This window comes from Aotus nancymaae, unplaced genomic scaffold (assembly GCF_030222135.1).
Source record: "Aotus nancymaae isolate 86718 unplaced genomic scaffold, 86718_ANA_hifiasm-v0.15.2.pri h1tg000040l, whole genome shotgun sequence".
Taxonomy (NCBI): Eukaryota; Metazoa; Chordata; class Mammalia; order Primates; family Aotidae; genus Aotus; species Aotus nancymaae.
In genome coordinates, this window is record NW_026988454.1 from 20,432,967 (window position 1) to 20,447,441 (window position 14,475).

The following is a 14,475-nucleotide window of genomic DNA, read 5'->3' on the forward strand; positions in this document are numbered from 1 at the left end:
GGTACGCATTTAATCTCTGATAAAATATTTGTTTATATACATGTAGTCTTTCTTGATAGAACACTAAGATAGAGGATCTTTAAGTAGAAGTGATAATATACTCCAGTTTTATGATGTGCCTAATACTGAAGAAAAATGATCAAAATTGAAATTTTACCCCCTTGGTATTTTTGTCAACTGCTACTAAAGATTATACTTAGGGGAAACCACTTTGAGGTTTGAGTTGAGGGTCCTTATGAGATAATAATTACTAAACTTACTGACTAAAAAAGTTATTAAACTTACATGACATAGTTATCATTCTTGCAATGGCCCAGGAAGAAATAGTTAGGAGTTGAATTAAAGAATGTACATAGAGAGGATTTACTTTAGGTATTAAACGACTGTTAAATAAACTACTTGGCTAGGTGATGTATATGATCCTACGGTATACTGTATCCTGTTACCTCTCAGACTATTTCCTGCTTTCGCTGACTTGCTCACTACTGGTTTGTCTCTTCTCCAGCCACACTGACTCCTCATTGTTCCTTTAACTCACCAAGTGTACTGCTTCAGAGCAAATTGTGCTTGTTCTCTTGCATGAAATGTTTTTTGTTTGATTGATTGTTTTCCCAGACATCCTCATGGATAATAGCTCTCTCACTTCCTTTAAACCTGAAGTCATCTGGACACTCTATTTTATTTTAAATTTAACACTCTGTCTCCGATATTTCAAATCCTCCTTCAATTATTTTTCCCCTTGGCACTATTAATGTAATCTACTGTATATAACTTATCTTCTTAAGTGTGTGTCTCTTCCAGTAGAATATGAGTTCCATGGGGTAGAGAACTTTGTCTGTTTTGCATAGCACACAGAAGCCTCAATATTTGTTGAATGGTTGAATAAATATATGTGAAAGAATTTCATAGCATGTAACCAAATCCATCCCGTTACTATTGCTGCCAGAATCCCTTCAACAAATATTCCTAGCAATATAGCTATCTAGGCTTTGCTCAAACATAGTTCAACTCAATTAGCTAAGTGGTCTTAGGTGACATTTACTGAGTGCTTACTATGTGCCAGATATGGTTCTAAGTGCTTAATTCATTTAACTCTCACAGTAGCAAATGAAGTAGACAGTATTATTCTCATTTTACAGAAGAAGAAACTGAGGTACCCAGTGTTTTAGGCATTTTATACAGGAATAAAAACCTAATTACTTCTAGAAATGGTCCACTTCATTGCCACTCTTAGAGATTTTTTTTTTTACTGGTGGAAAAACTGCATGTTTTAGGACAAAATCTGCTTTTTATAATGCCCTGCTTTAAAAATGAGGAGAAAATACAACATAAACATAGAACTATAATTTTAACTGTTCTAAACTTCTCACGTGAGTATAGTCAGCAGTTTTGCCACATTACTGGCACACATGAAGTTGTGTTCAACAGTAACAAAACAACCACCTGAATGCCAACAATGTTGACTCATAAGATTAGGTATGCCACATGTGTCCTCTCACTTAATATTCACACCAACATTTTGAGGGAGTAACCATCTTCATTTCATAAATGAAGACACTGAGCCTCAGATAAATATCCTTTCTAGCATCATGAAGTTATAAAAAGAGTGGAGATTTAAACTTAGATATGCCTAAACAAAATCTCCAATTATGTTTCAAATGAACTACTCTTGAGCCAGTGTTTTCTGTTCTATATGTAAATAATCTTTGTAATCTATACTCAGGACTCAACAAGTATTGCGATAAATCTTATTTCTTTGGTTTAAATTTACTGTTTCTACCTATAAATTATCTTTTTGAGTTGTTACACTGCCACTGAATGTAATACCTCCCCCTTAAATTTTTAGTGACCATTCTGATAATTGTATCTTCTCTTGCAAAAGTCCAGATAGGAAGCTACATTTACTATTTAAAATATTCAACAAAACATAATCCTATGCTATTCAAAACAATATATCCATTAACTGAGGCATACTACATAAAGGTAAAAATTAGACCACACATTAATCCAGTACCATGGTTAAACTGAGAGGGTGGGCACATGTTTTCTGTAAAGATCCAAGTAATAAATAGTTCAGGCTTTTTGAGCCAAATCTTTGTCACCAAATAAGTGTTACGTTGCAGCACAAAAGCAGCTATAGAAAACACATAACAAATAAACATGCTATTTCTCCAATAAAACTGTATTTACAAAATCAGGCACTAGGCTGGTTTTGGCCTGCAGACAATAGTTTGCTGACTCTTGGTTTAACCAATTTTACCATCATTAAACTGAACTAGGTATTTAGGTCACTTTTACCCATCTGGTTCACAAAAATATTCTAAAATGAATAATCAAATACCTCATTAATTTCAGGGAACATTACGTCAACAGGCTGCCATAAGTCATCAATGTAGCTACAAGATTAAAAAAGTAAAATTGATTTTGCTACAACTTACTTTTAGTGAACTTCTGCTGACTTCTACTAATCATTTCTATTTTCTATATGCACATAAGGCATCAGTTACATAGCAACTCCTTCTAGAATTCTGACTAATTTGTGTTTCAAATCAACTGATAACATAAAATGTTTGACCTTCACCAACTGGGGATACCTTTTAAATTCACCAATTATCTTGATATTCCTTTTATTATTACTTGGTTTGGCTTATTTACATAAAGGACCTTGGGCTTTAGTTTCTCTTTATTATTATAGCTTTCATACTCTGCAGAGAGAAAAATGATTCTTCTTAATGCAGCACTCAGAATCAAAGTTATTTAGTTCTTTCTGTTTTTTCAACTATTATTTAAAATCATCCCTAAATTGAGGCTCTAATCTTTCCTAAACCAAACAGTGTCTTATTTCCTATTATGAAATCAGCCTAATTCAACACAGTACTTACTGATCCATTTTTTATTGTGTCTGATTTCTTATACATATTTTTTGCTTCTTCTAAAATACACATAAACAGAAATTCTCAATCAGTACTATTGGGCTCCATAACTATTTCTCCTTTTCGATCTTACTGAAAATATTGAAGACTTAAAAGTAATTGAAATTGTAGTAAAAAGGTTCATATTTAAAGCCTCCAACCCATAACTTTTGAAAAAAAAAAATTTCTTAAAGTCTAGATACAAACTTTTCCCCATAATTTCCTTCTTTATAACTTCCTAGAGCAAGCACTCTCCCCATTTGTCTGTCACTTCCACATTACTAATTAGATCTTTTGAATTATATTCAGATTAGAAATTTCTCTTGTTGTGTCCTTCACTTTCTGAATGATAAAACGACCAGCAAAACAAGATATATATTATCCTATTTTTAGTAAAATCAGATTTTTAGCAGATATATGGGTAGCTGAAATACTTTATTACAGTTTGTCTTTGTGATAGTTTTCGAATCTTTGTTATGAAAACACAGCCCATGTTTTACTCAATAATACAACTGTATTGTAATACAGCTATGACACATTTAAACTTACCCTAAACAGTTTTGTCTTAAAATTCATGTGAACTACATTCTTTATAAAAATATATCAGCTTCTATTAGTAGCAAAATAAAAAATTTCTCCGAACTGTTCTGTTAAAAAAACCTGAAGAACAATTTGATGATATTTGGTCTACACCTAAGAACATGTTATAAAATATATATGTTAGAAAGAACATCATTTTTAAGATCACAACAAAGAATTTTTATGCCAATCATTCTAATTTCATTTCAAATATTTATAAATTTAGGGGGATTAAAGGCAGAAATATTCTTAAGGTGTTATTTTAAAACATACTTTAACATAATTTTAATTTTTACTTAAAACATAAATAAATATTGACAAAGCGAGGCATAATAATGGGTAAATATATTAAACTAATAAAGAAAAACTCAATTAGGTCTCCTGTGCCTAAATAGCTAATTCTTCAATAATAAAATAAAGCAAATAATAATAATATAAATAATATGTATTGTAGGATTTACTGGTGAACAATGTAGAATGTGAAATTTTAAAAAGCTTTTTTTTTAGTATTTTTAAAATTACATGGTAAAATTGGTCTCTATCCTTAGATAAATTTAGGCATTTAATTTCCAGCAATTTTACATAAGCTATATAAGGTATAAAGGAGAAAAGTGATTAATTTTATAGATAGTGAAATTTTTACCACATTTGTAAAATAAACTGTTTAAAGGTTTTATCTTCAAAAAATATTTCTTCTCTACCATGATAATTTTCTAACATTCTAGCACTAAATATTCGTATCTTGGCTTTACAAAGAAATAGAATTGGGGCACAAGTATTTAAATAGCTGTTTTCATACACGTTATGAGATGAATCTAAGTAATGAGTATAGTGTTTTACACATAGAATGTTTTAATAAGCTCTTTTAAAAATGAACAACAAAAAACTCAATGATTTTACAAAGAACAAACATGCCAAGGCATAAATGACTTACTTAAAAAAGAAGAACGAAGTTTTTTCATAGATTCAGAATATAAGCTAGAAAGGCCGCACATGCAAGAAGTCACAAACAGCACACCTTAGTGAAGCAATGAAAAGTGGAAGGAAAAAAAAGGAGACAAAAATACTAGAATGGTATGATTGGGACAACAATCTCTGCTAAAGATATTACATGACAAAATGATCAACACGCAAACAAACATGGAAAAACAAAACTTTGAAAAGAAAAACTCAATTATCAAGCCAAAATAATAGAAAGGTCTATATCCCCTCATTTTTTTCCCCCACAAATTGTAAAATTTGCAGTATTAGTTAATAATATACCAAACACAACTGAAAAATAAATTGCAGAATGGATTTTAATTCAGAGGGTATGAGTTAGGAAGTACAAACCCGAGCTTCCCAAACGGTATTTCAGTGCACACTGGTATTCTGCAAATGAGTTAAGTATGCCCCAAGTAGGGTTGCCCTCAATCTCTGGTCCAGCTGGGCAGGCCCTGGGGAAACCAGATCCAGCAGGCCAGTTACTACTGGAAGCCTAATTAGTGTACCGTGTGTGCCATACATCAAATGCCATTTTTTGTGTGTGCCATGAAATTAAAAAAGGGCAAGAAGTAATGGTATATATAGCTAAGTATACATGTATACATTGAGGTATTAGTGTTAGAACATTTAAAATTAAGACTAATTACCTCGCAAACATAAAAGAACTCTATAAAGGGAATTCTCAATGAGTGTGGACTTACACTTAATCAAAGCTATCTGAGAATGCTGTATTTTCACAGAACTAAAATTTACTTTTGCATCTTCCTTTTCTTTCCATGTGGGAATGATTCCTTTGAATGAAATGGTTGAAACAATAAATCACTGGTCTTATGAAAAGGAGTAAAAACTTTGAAAGTAACTGTTTTTCTACAATAATGATACAAATATTCCTGTCATTATATTTTAGCTGAAAAGTTTGATCCTGTGGTTCTTTCTCAATGTGGAATAAAATCCTAGAATATTAAAAAGAAAAGCAGGCCAGGTGTGGTGTCTCACACCTACAATCCTGAGGCTGAGGCAGGTGCATCACTTGAGCCTAGGACCTTGACACCAGCCTGGGCAACATGACAAAACCCCATCTCTACAAAAAATACAAAAAATCAGCTGGATGTGGCAGCATGTGCCTACAGTCTTAGCTAGTCAGGAGGCTGAGGTGGGAGAATCACCTGAGCCCAGGAGGTCAAGGGTGCAGTGAAGGCACTACTGTACTCCAGTCTGGGCAACAGAGTGAAACTGTCTCAAACAAAACAAAGCCAAAACCACAACTACAGAAAACAAAAGTAAGACTCACACCTTTTGCTAGTTTTTGGCAGTGTACATATACAGACTAAATCAGGTAAGCTATTTACCTAACTGAAATACTTATATTCACAGAAGTAAGTCAGCATTTATAGAAATCCTAAAGCTCAGGATTTTCTTTCCTTTTCTTTTTACCTCCTGAAGGTTGTCGAGATTTACGAGGAGATCGGGGTTCTCTCCGATAAGGATCATTAGAGCCATACAATTCAATAGTGCCCAGGTTGAGCAGCACTGCTTTCTGGAGGTAGTCAACCATAGCAATGCCATTGCAATTGCCAAAAACCACCCTGGGAATAGGAAAATAACAAACATTTTAGCACAAACAAATAATTTCAAGAAAATGTAATGTGGTCTAAAAGGCTGAAGAAAGTAGCATAGTGGGTCTTTCAGAAACTTCTTTGAAACAAAAGACAGCTATAGGAACTGAAATATAGGCTACATATGCCTTCTCACAGAACTGTTTAGATATTCTGCAGACATTAATTATTTAATATCACTAAATCAATCAACTTTATTATTTATAAAAAATATTTGACATAGGAATTGAGACTTGATCAGAGATATAAATCTCTCACACCTCACAATGCAACATCTATTTTTCTACCTTGGGGGCATTTTGAGCTCCTCATGGGTAGGAGACATTCCCTTCCAATAGGCAAACAGGAGATTATACATTGGGCCAAGTTTTGGCAATCATTCAAGTAAAGAATAAAAAGTAGAAAGTATACATCTTGGAGGCTCCCTTTGGGGTGTTCTAAGTACCTTCTCAATTATGAGTCAGGAACTGTAAACCAATCAACTATGAATAAAGGAAATTTATTCTTTTAAAATCTTTTAAGCCAGAAATGGAAAACTGACATGTAAAGGGGGCTATATAAGTAAGTAAAAGAGGACAGGTAAACACCATTGTGACTTAAGAGTGTATGGCACATCTAACAAGGAAAAGCTTCAACTCAGTTCCACAAATTTCTGCCATGCAGAAAAGTGGACATGGCCACATAATCAGATTTTTAAGTTGAAGCTTAAAGTATGGATTTATATAGTCTTGGTAACCAATAAAAATTCTAAAAATAGACAGAAAGGACCAAACAAAATAAAACTGTAAGCTCAGTAAGGCCTGTAATTGACTGATTTGCAATTTCCTTTGAAACTTCCTATTGGTTCTTTTTCTCATTTCCTATTTGTTTTCTTTATGGTTGTGGACAATAAAATATCTATTTGTGCTCTTACACTGTGTGGCAGCAAATAAAAGACATGAGAGAAGACTATCTCTGACTGTAGCCAGTGTTATTTTGATGTACAGTCGTGTTTTGTCTTTCGGAGTTTGGTTCCAGGACCCCCACAGATACTAAAATCTGTGGATGCTCAAGTCCTCAATACAAAATGGCATAAAGTTTGCATGTAACCAACATACAGTCTCCCATACACTTTAAATTATCTTGAGATTATTAACATATATCTAATACAATGGAAATGTTATACAGATTTTATACTGTATTTTTAACTTTATTTTTAAAAATTGTTATTTTTTTTTTGTTATATTTTCTGAATATTTTGATCTGCAGTTGCATCAATCCATGGATGGAATAGGTGGATACAGAGGGCTAACTATACAGCTGCAAGAGACAGAGTAGGTGGTGGGAGATACCAGCAAGAAAAAAAAAATGAATGAGTCCCTAGGGTCAGCATCAAGCAAAGAGACAATGAACTACACATGATAAATAGCTCCGGGACTGAACAGTTAGGAAGCAGTTTCTTATATTGCAGTGCTGATTTTTGAAACAAGAAAATAATAAATGCTTTATAAGTCTATCATATTATAATAAAAGCATATATAATTAACTATATGGTTGAAGGCATGAATTGATAAATAAAACAAATATACTGCAGTATAGATAAATACTAATTATTGTCATGCCTTTACAACTTATACAAGTTAATTGGAATTAGAAGGAAAAATTACATAGCTACAGTTCAACATTTACAAATATCAGTATATAACAAAGTCTTCTGGGTTCATGTTGTTAGATTTCTATTATAGTAACTATTAATAAGAAAATTGTTTCTGGGAGTTTATATCTAGGAGAGGATATACTGACTTTAAAACTTCATCACAAATAATCTGTTGGTCCATGAGGCATTTAACTTTACATCAGAAAACAGTGCATGCATACCCAAAGTAAGTTACTCGGAATGAAATTATGTTCCAAATAAACACCAAATTTGGTCGGAAATTAAAATTATAGAATGCCATTTTAGGTAACAATATAACAAAGACCATCTTTTCTATTTTTAAAAACAAAATGAGGTATGGAAGACTATGAAGAGACTTAGAAAAAAACATAAACTTATACTTACAGTCCATAGGAAGAATTGACTGCCAGGCTGGTTATCTGTTGTGGTGGTTCTCCACCCACCCAAACCAACTGAATAACTAGTTCTGTCTGATAACCTGGAGACTGTTTAAGTGGTGAGTTTTTAACTCTAAAATAAAAGAAAACATGTTAGCTTTTAACACATCGTCAACTATTGGCCTATATGATTATAAATAACTTTTTATATAAAACTATACTGGATATTTAAATATATAAAAGTCAGAATCCTGTTATCTATAAGCATTTAATCTAGTTGGAGGGACTAAACAAGTATGTAATTAACAAAAATAAATCATATGCAAACTCTACATATAAAGTGGGGCAGGATAGCTGGGGTGAAGGAAAAGAGAAAATAAGAAGTCAGGAGGAAGAAGAGGGAAAAAGAAAAGAAGGAAGGGAGGGCTGGGGAGAAGGATGAAGAGAAGTAGCAGCCCAAGAATTAAGAAGAGAAAAAAAAGTCAGTTAAAAATGTTAAGTTAGAAAAGCAGGTTTAAAACTTAAAAACGGCTGGGTCTGGTGACTCACGCCTGTAATCCCAGCACTTTGGGAGACTGAAATGGGTGGATCACCTAAGGTCAGGGATTCAAGACCAGCCTGGCCAATATGGTGAAACCCTGTCTCTACTAAAAATACAAAAAACTTAGCTGGGCGTGGTGGCAGGCGCCTATAATCTCAGCTACTAGGGAGGCTGAGGCAGGGGAATAGTTTGCAACCGGGAGGCAGAGATTGCAGTGAGCTGAGACCACACCCCTGCACTCCAGCCTGGGCAACAAGAGCGTAACACCATCTCAAAAGAAGAAAAAAAAAAACTTAAAAAACATGATGTAACAAAATGAAAACTATCCAAAAACAAGTTAAAAAATGAGTTACAACAAATATGAGCAATTTATTTTTGTGTGTCCCTACTTTTACTATAAAACAAATCTGCCTTGACTTTGAGGTGACAGTATTTTTGACTGCAGAGACTCTTTTTTAATAATTGCTGAATAATGCTACAAAAAATGCTCTTGCAGAACATATGCAGACAAAAAACCCATGTTCAAGTATTGATAAGTGTTAAGTTTGGCCACAGTGGTAGGGGTGTGTAGTAAAAGTGAGAAGATAGCAAGACAGGCCAGGGCCAGGCTTTAAAGGGTAATCAAGTCCTGTCCAAAAGTTTGATGATGATAGAAAGAATTCTCAGCAAGCTGGACCTTGAGTCTTGACTCTTACTCCCCAGCTGTCTTCTCACCTAAAAAGTGGGACTATTACTACTTAATCACAATGTGCAGAAACTGTGAATGCCTATGAAAAGTGCTTTGTAGATGGTCAAATCAGACAAAAACATATTTTCATCATTAAAGAATTAAAAGCCAGGCCAAGTACAGTGGCTCATGCCTGTCATCAGAGCACTTTGGGAGGCCAAGGCAGGCAGATCACTTGAGGTCAAGAGTTCAAGACCAGCCTGGACAACATGGCAAAATTCTCTCTCTACGAAAGATATGAAAATTAGCCAGGTATAGTGGCATGCGCCTGTAGTCCCAGCTACTCAGGAGGCTGAGGCAGGAGAATTACTTGAACCTGCTAGACAGAGGTTGCAGTGAGCCAAGACTGTGGCACTGCACTCCAGTCTGAGTGACAGAGTGAGACTCCATCTCAAACAACAACAACAACAATAACAAGAAACACTAATTATAAGTCAATGAAGGTTGATAAGAAATATTTGGGGAAGATTAACTTGGTGAACACAGGTAAGACGAAGTAGAATAGGGACACCAGTTGGGAAGCTCCTGTGATTCTGATGTGAAGTAAGAAAAAGGTAGATTGAAACACATTAATGGAGTAAGAATAGACAAGGCTTTACATTTCAGGAAGGCAGAAACCTTGCAGTTATTAATACTTTAACACTGGCATAAAGGATATACTCAATGAGCTGGAGGTTGATTAGAGGTAGGGTAGAAGAAGAAAAGAAGACACAGTGAATCTACAATCTGATAAAAGGAAGGGAGGGAGGGAGGGATAAAGAGGTAGTTTAAGGGGACTATGAGGTTAAGTTTGAGATGATGGTAGAGAACTACAAGTGAAACTAATCAGCTAGTAGTCAAATCTATTCCCAAACCTTACGAACAGTTAAGTCCATGCTGAACTTACACTGATTAAACTTACATTGATTGAACATATGCAAAGCCTTGTTATTTCAACAATTCTTAAGGCTTCTGCCTTGAAATGACAGTGTATGAATAAACAACACGAAGACTACTCAATATTGAATTACCTGCCACCAAACTCAGAGGAAAGAACCCTTCCGAATCATTCAGTGGGTATTTCTAGTGGGAAAGACCATGGCACCTGATGTTTTGATGACACATACGCTAGGAAACAGCAGGTTGTTCAGACTTCAGGGTAAATGTGAATAACCAAGGACACTGCTTACAAGAATTGAGCTGTAGTGCACTTCTGGCTGGGCAAGGTTTGCAAAGCAATACATTCAGAACTGTACACTGGCTGAGGCGAAATTTCTGAATTATTCTCAGGAAAATACCCACTAATCAGCTATAACTCTCCATTTCAAGCAATAAAATAACTGAGGCATTTCATTTCTTCCCAGAGTCTGCCGTGACACAGGAGCAGACTGAAGGGTCTGAGTGGTCTATCTTCTCTTTGCATGAATTAGGTATAGAAGGTAAGGGTCAAGGAAGTGTCCTCTCCCTCTGGCATATTAAATGTGCACAACAGATTCTCAAGAGCAGGACCAGGCATTCCAGGGATAATTTTAGAAGTGTATACATGAGCACATTTAAGATTTGAGTGACCAGGATACACAGAACTCATAGAATCCTTACGTAGTACAAGGAAACAAAAAAAATGTTCTTAAGTAAAAATAAAAAGGCAGCCAAACATGATGCAAAATGGTAAAGAATGAGAAACCTATGCAAGAAATGAAAGCAAGTAAGTTATATTTTAAAAATATGAAATGGGAAGAGGGTGTTGTATTTTATTCTAATGGTTTTAAGTTATCATTTTAATGTTTTAAATATATTCAAGTTAATTTTACTTTTTAAGGAAAAAGTTTTGGATCTTTATAAAAAGCCCCATAATTTGTACAAATGTATTTTAAATGTTAAAGTGATGTTTAGAGCCTCACAGTTTCGAAATGATTGTTTAAGCAAGTACCTTGCAAAGGGACAATAAAAATACTTCAAAAACATAAAATTTAATTGGTAAAAGAAATGAGTCAAACAGCTGACTTTTCTTTTTTTACCTTTTTTTTTTATGAGACAGAATCTCACTCTGTCACCCAGGCTGGAGTGCAGTGGCATGATTATAGCTCACTGTGACCTTGTACTCCTGGGCTCAGGCAATCCTCTCACCCCAGCCTACAGGTGATGTTGACATGCCTGGCTAATTTTTTAAAAACTTTATTGTAGAGATGGTGTCTTACTATGTTACCCAGACTGGTCTTGAACTTCTGGTCTCAATCAATCCCCCTCCTTGGTCTTAAACAGCTGCTTAAAAAATATTTCTTCAAATAAACTATAGTGTACAAAGGCATTTTGTATGAAAAAAGCCTAAATATTAATTATATTTTAACATCAATTTTTCTTACATTTCTTACTTTAAGAAACTGGAGTTTAGGACTGTGGATTAAAACAATGTGAAGTTAATAAATACCTGCATTTATCTGAAGACTATTAAAAGGAAAAAATGAGGTATAACTTACTTGTGATTTAAAAAAAAAATCACTAATGAATATAAAGATTTGAGACAAAAATGCTCAAAACCTGTATTTTACATATTTCACTAGTTTACACAATATTCTACTAAAAGACTAGTTATCCCTCTCACGACTCCGTCTCCAAAAATTGGTCGTTTAGTAAGGCAATACTAAAGAATTATTATTATTGACAAATTAATTTTAAGATAACAGCTGAAGAAAATGAAAAAGTTATCATGCAATCTCTATGTTTACAATCTTCCCATACGTTCTTGTTCTTGGGTTTTCTCTAAAATCCAGAAAAAGGATCAACATAACCATAACTGTATCAATAGAGTCATTACTTTGTATTTCTTACTATGATTTATGTTTCTATTTTTAAAAATCATTATTTAAAATTTTAAGTAATTTAAATGTACAACGATATAACAATATATAGCATTATCTATTAAAGTTAGTAAGAATTTCTAATCATGTGACTAGCCAAAAAACCTCCCTAAAAACAAAAATCAGGCACATGTGCGCACACACACACACACACATACACACATACACACACATACACACACACACTCAAATTAGCATGATTGCTTCTCTACATCTGGTGTATCTTCTTGAGTGTCAGCAGAACTCCTGGGCTTCTCTCTACCCTCTTTCTAACTCAATCCCAAGAATGGCAGAATGCCTATGTAGCTGGTAAATATGGAAATAATTAATGAAACCCTCTTATTTCCCCATCACTCTGTGTTCATTTGGAGGCAAGTCTGCCCAGGGAGTGCATTTTTTTCCTGCTCCTTCAAAGGCAGTGTTCTTTATACTGCCATGATTGGGAGGATAAGGCTGCCTCTGTATGCAGGTCAGTTTGAATCAGGAAACCTACCTGGCTCCTGTGCTAGTTGGCATCTTTTACCTTTATCAATAATTAAGATGATATTTTTAGTCACTATTTGAAATTATTTCTTAATGTGTTAAGAATACAGATGGGGGCCAGGCGCAGTGGCTAACATCTGTAATCCCAGCACTTTGGGAGGCTGAGGTAGGCAGACTGTTTTAGCCCCCAGGTCTGAGACCACCCTGGGTAATAAGCTGAAACCCCATTTCTATAAAAAATACAAAATTAGCTGGGCGTGGTGGTGTGCGCTGTAGTCCCAGCTACTTGGGAGGCTGAGTTGGGAGGACTGCTTGAGCCCAGGAGGTGGAGGCTGCAGTGAGCTGTGATCACACCACTGTACTCCAGCCTGAGCAACAGAATGAGACTCTATCTCTTAAAAAAAAAATCCAGGTAGGTAAAGACAAGCATAATTTCTGGGCTCCTTTGCAGACCCTAGTAAGCAACTGCAGGTAACAAGACTGACTGAATCTCTTATGAGTGTCTTTAAAGTTTGAACTGCTTCACAGTTCCATCCATTTCATAAAACAACATATTGATAGGGCAGTTTACCTCTGACACAAAATGCCACTTCCAAAAAGAACTGTCCCTTAAAACATTAACAGTCTCAAAATAGAATGAATTTATAAAGTGTTATTATACATGAGGTCAGTGTACAAAAAACCAAAACAGAAGAAAAATTATTGAAGTAACTCAAAATAATGTAATTGCCTTACATATCACATGTGATATGCTCAAAGGTCTAAAGGACAGCTGACATGTTATATTTTACTATTCATCTAGTGTTTTACTATTAGTGGTCATTTTAATACTGCAATTTTGGACTTACTTTTGTTAACAGATAAACAATACTAAACAGAATAATTCCAGGCTAATCAAATTACAGGACAAGAGTGGCTTGGGTAAGAGATTTAAAATTATTTACATTATATAGTAATATGAAAACTCAATGAAAAGTATAAGGATTTTAATGGCTGTTTTTAAAAACAACCCCCTTTTTTAAGCTCTCATCACTAGGTGGTCTACTATAACAATATAGTGCTTATTAAAAATAATGTTACAAACAGATCATATTTTGGTCTGTTATCCTGTGAGGGCAGGAAGTATTCAAAGCAAGTCTAGAACATCCTGACAGAAATCAAGGATGGTCACAGAAGTTCTAAGGTGGTGTTAAGAAGACACAAATACCAACTTAGAAGAAGCTCCTTCTAGAAAACTGTGACAAAATCACGTTAAGTTGATCAGATTTAATGAGCTAAAACAAATTGCCTATAAAAAAATACCTGGAGTTCCACAATGATATTCAAAAGGAAAAATAATCATCAAATCATAGTCATTATTTTTTTAGGGATTCAGAGAAAAACTGTTAAGATGTTATTGTGTGTGTATCCCCAGGACTGGCAAAGTGTATCCATACACAAAAGATTAATGCCAACAACAAAAAGTACACTCCTCACATAAATCATTAATGGATTGGTTAATGAGACTGTCTGGCTTTTGGGACTCTCCTTAAACCACCATCTTAAAAGGAATTCCTGTATTACACAACATTCTATTAAATAATTACAAAAGATTAATAGTGTGCCATGACATTCCATTACAAGTATAAAAAGTCCTCCTAAATAAGAAAGATGGCCACACCATAATCTCAGGTCCATGAACAATAAATAAAACTCGTAAGTGCAAAACTAAGTCAGTATTACCTTTAAAATGGATTTGAGTACTGTTGAACTCTGCATTTTG

At 34.4% G+C, this 14,475-nt stretch overlaps 1 protein-coding gene across 4 annotated transcripts in view; it reads right to left on the bottom strand.

Moving 5' to 3' along the window:
* STXBP5 (syntaxin binding protein 5) overlaps positions 1–14,475 on the bottom strand; it is a 185,752-nt gene that overhangs the window by 52,268 nt on the left and 119,009 nt on the right. For all 4 annotated transcript variants that reach the window (XR_010336586.1, XM_012452638.3, XM_012452632.3 and 1 more), the window contains exons 17-18: positions 8,133–8,258; positions 5,910–6,061 (exon numbers count right to left, since the gene is read on the bottom strand). Coding sequence is in view for 3 of the 4 variants with exons in the window: in XM_012452638.3 (XP_012308061.1) it covers positions 5,910–6,061; positions 8,133–8,258 (278 nt within the window). In the remaining variant the exon portion in view is untranslated. The remainder of the gene's footprint in view (positions 1–5,909; positions 6,062–8,132; positions 8,259–14,475) is intronic.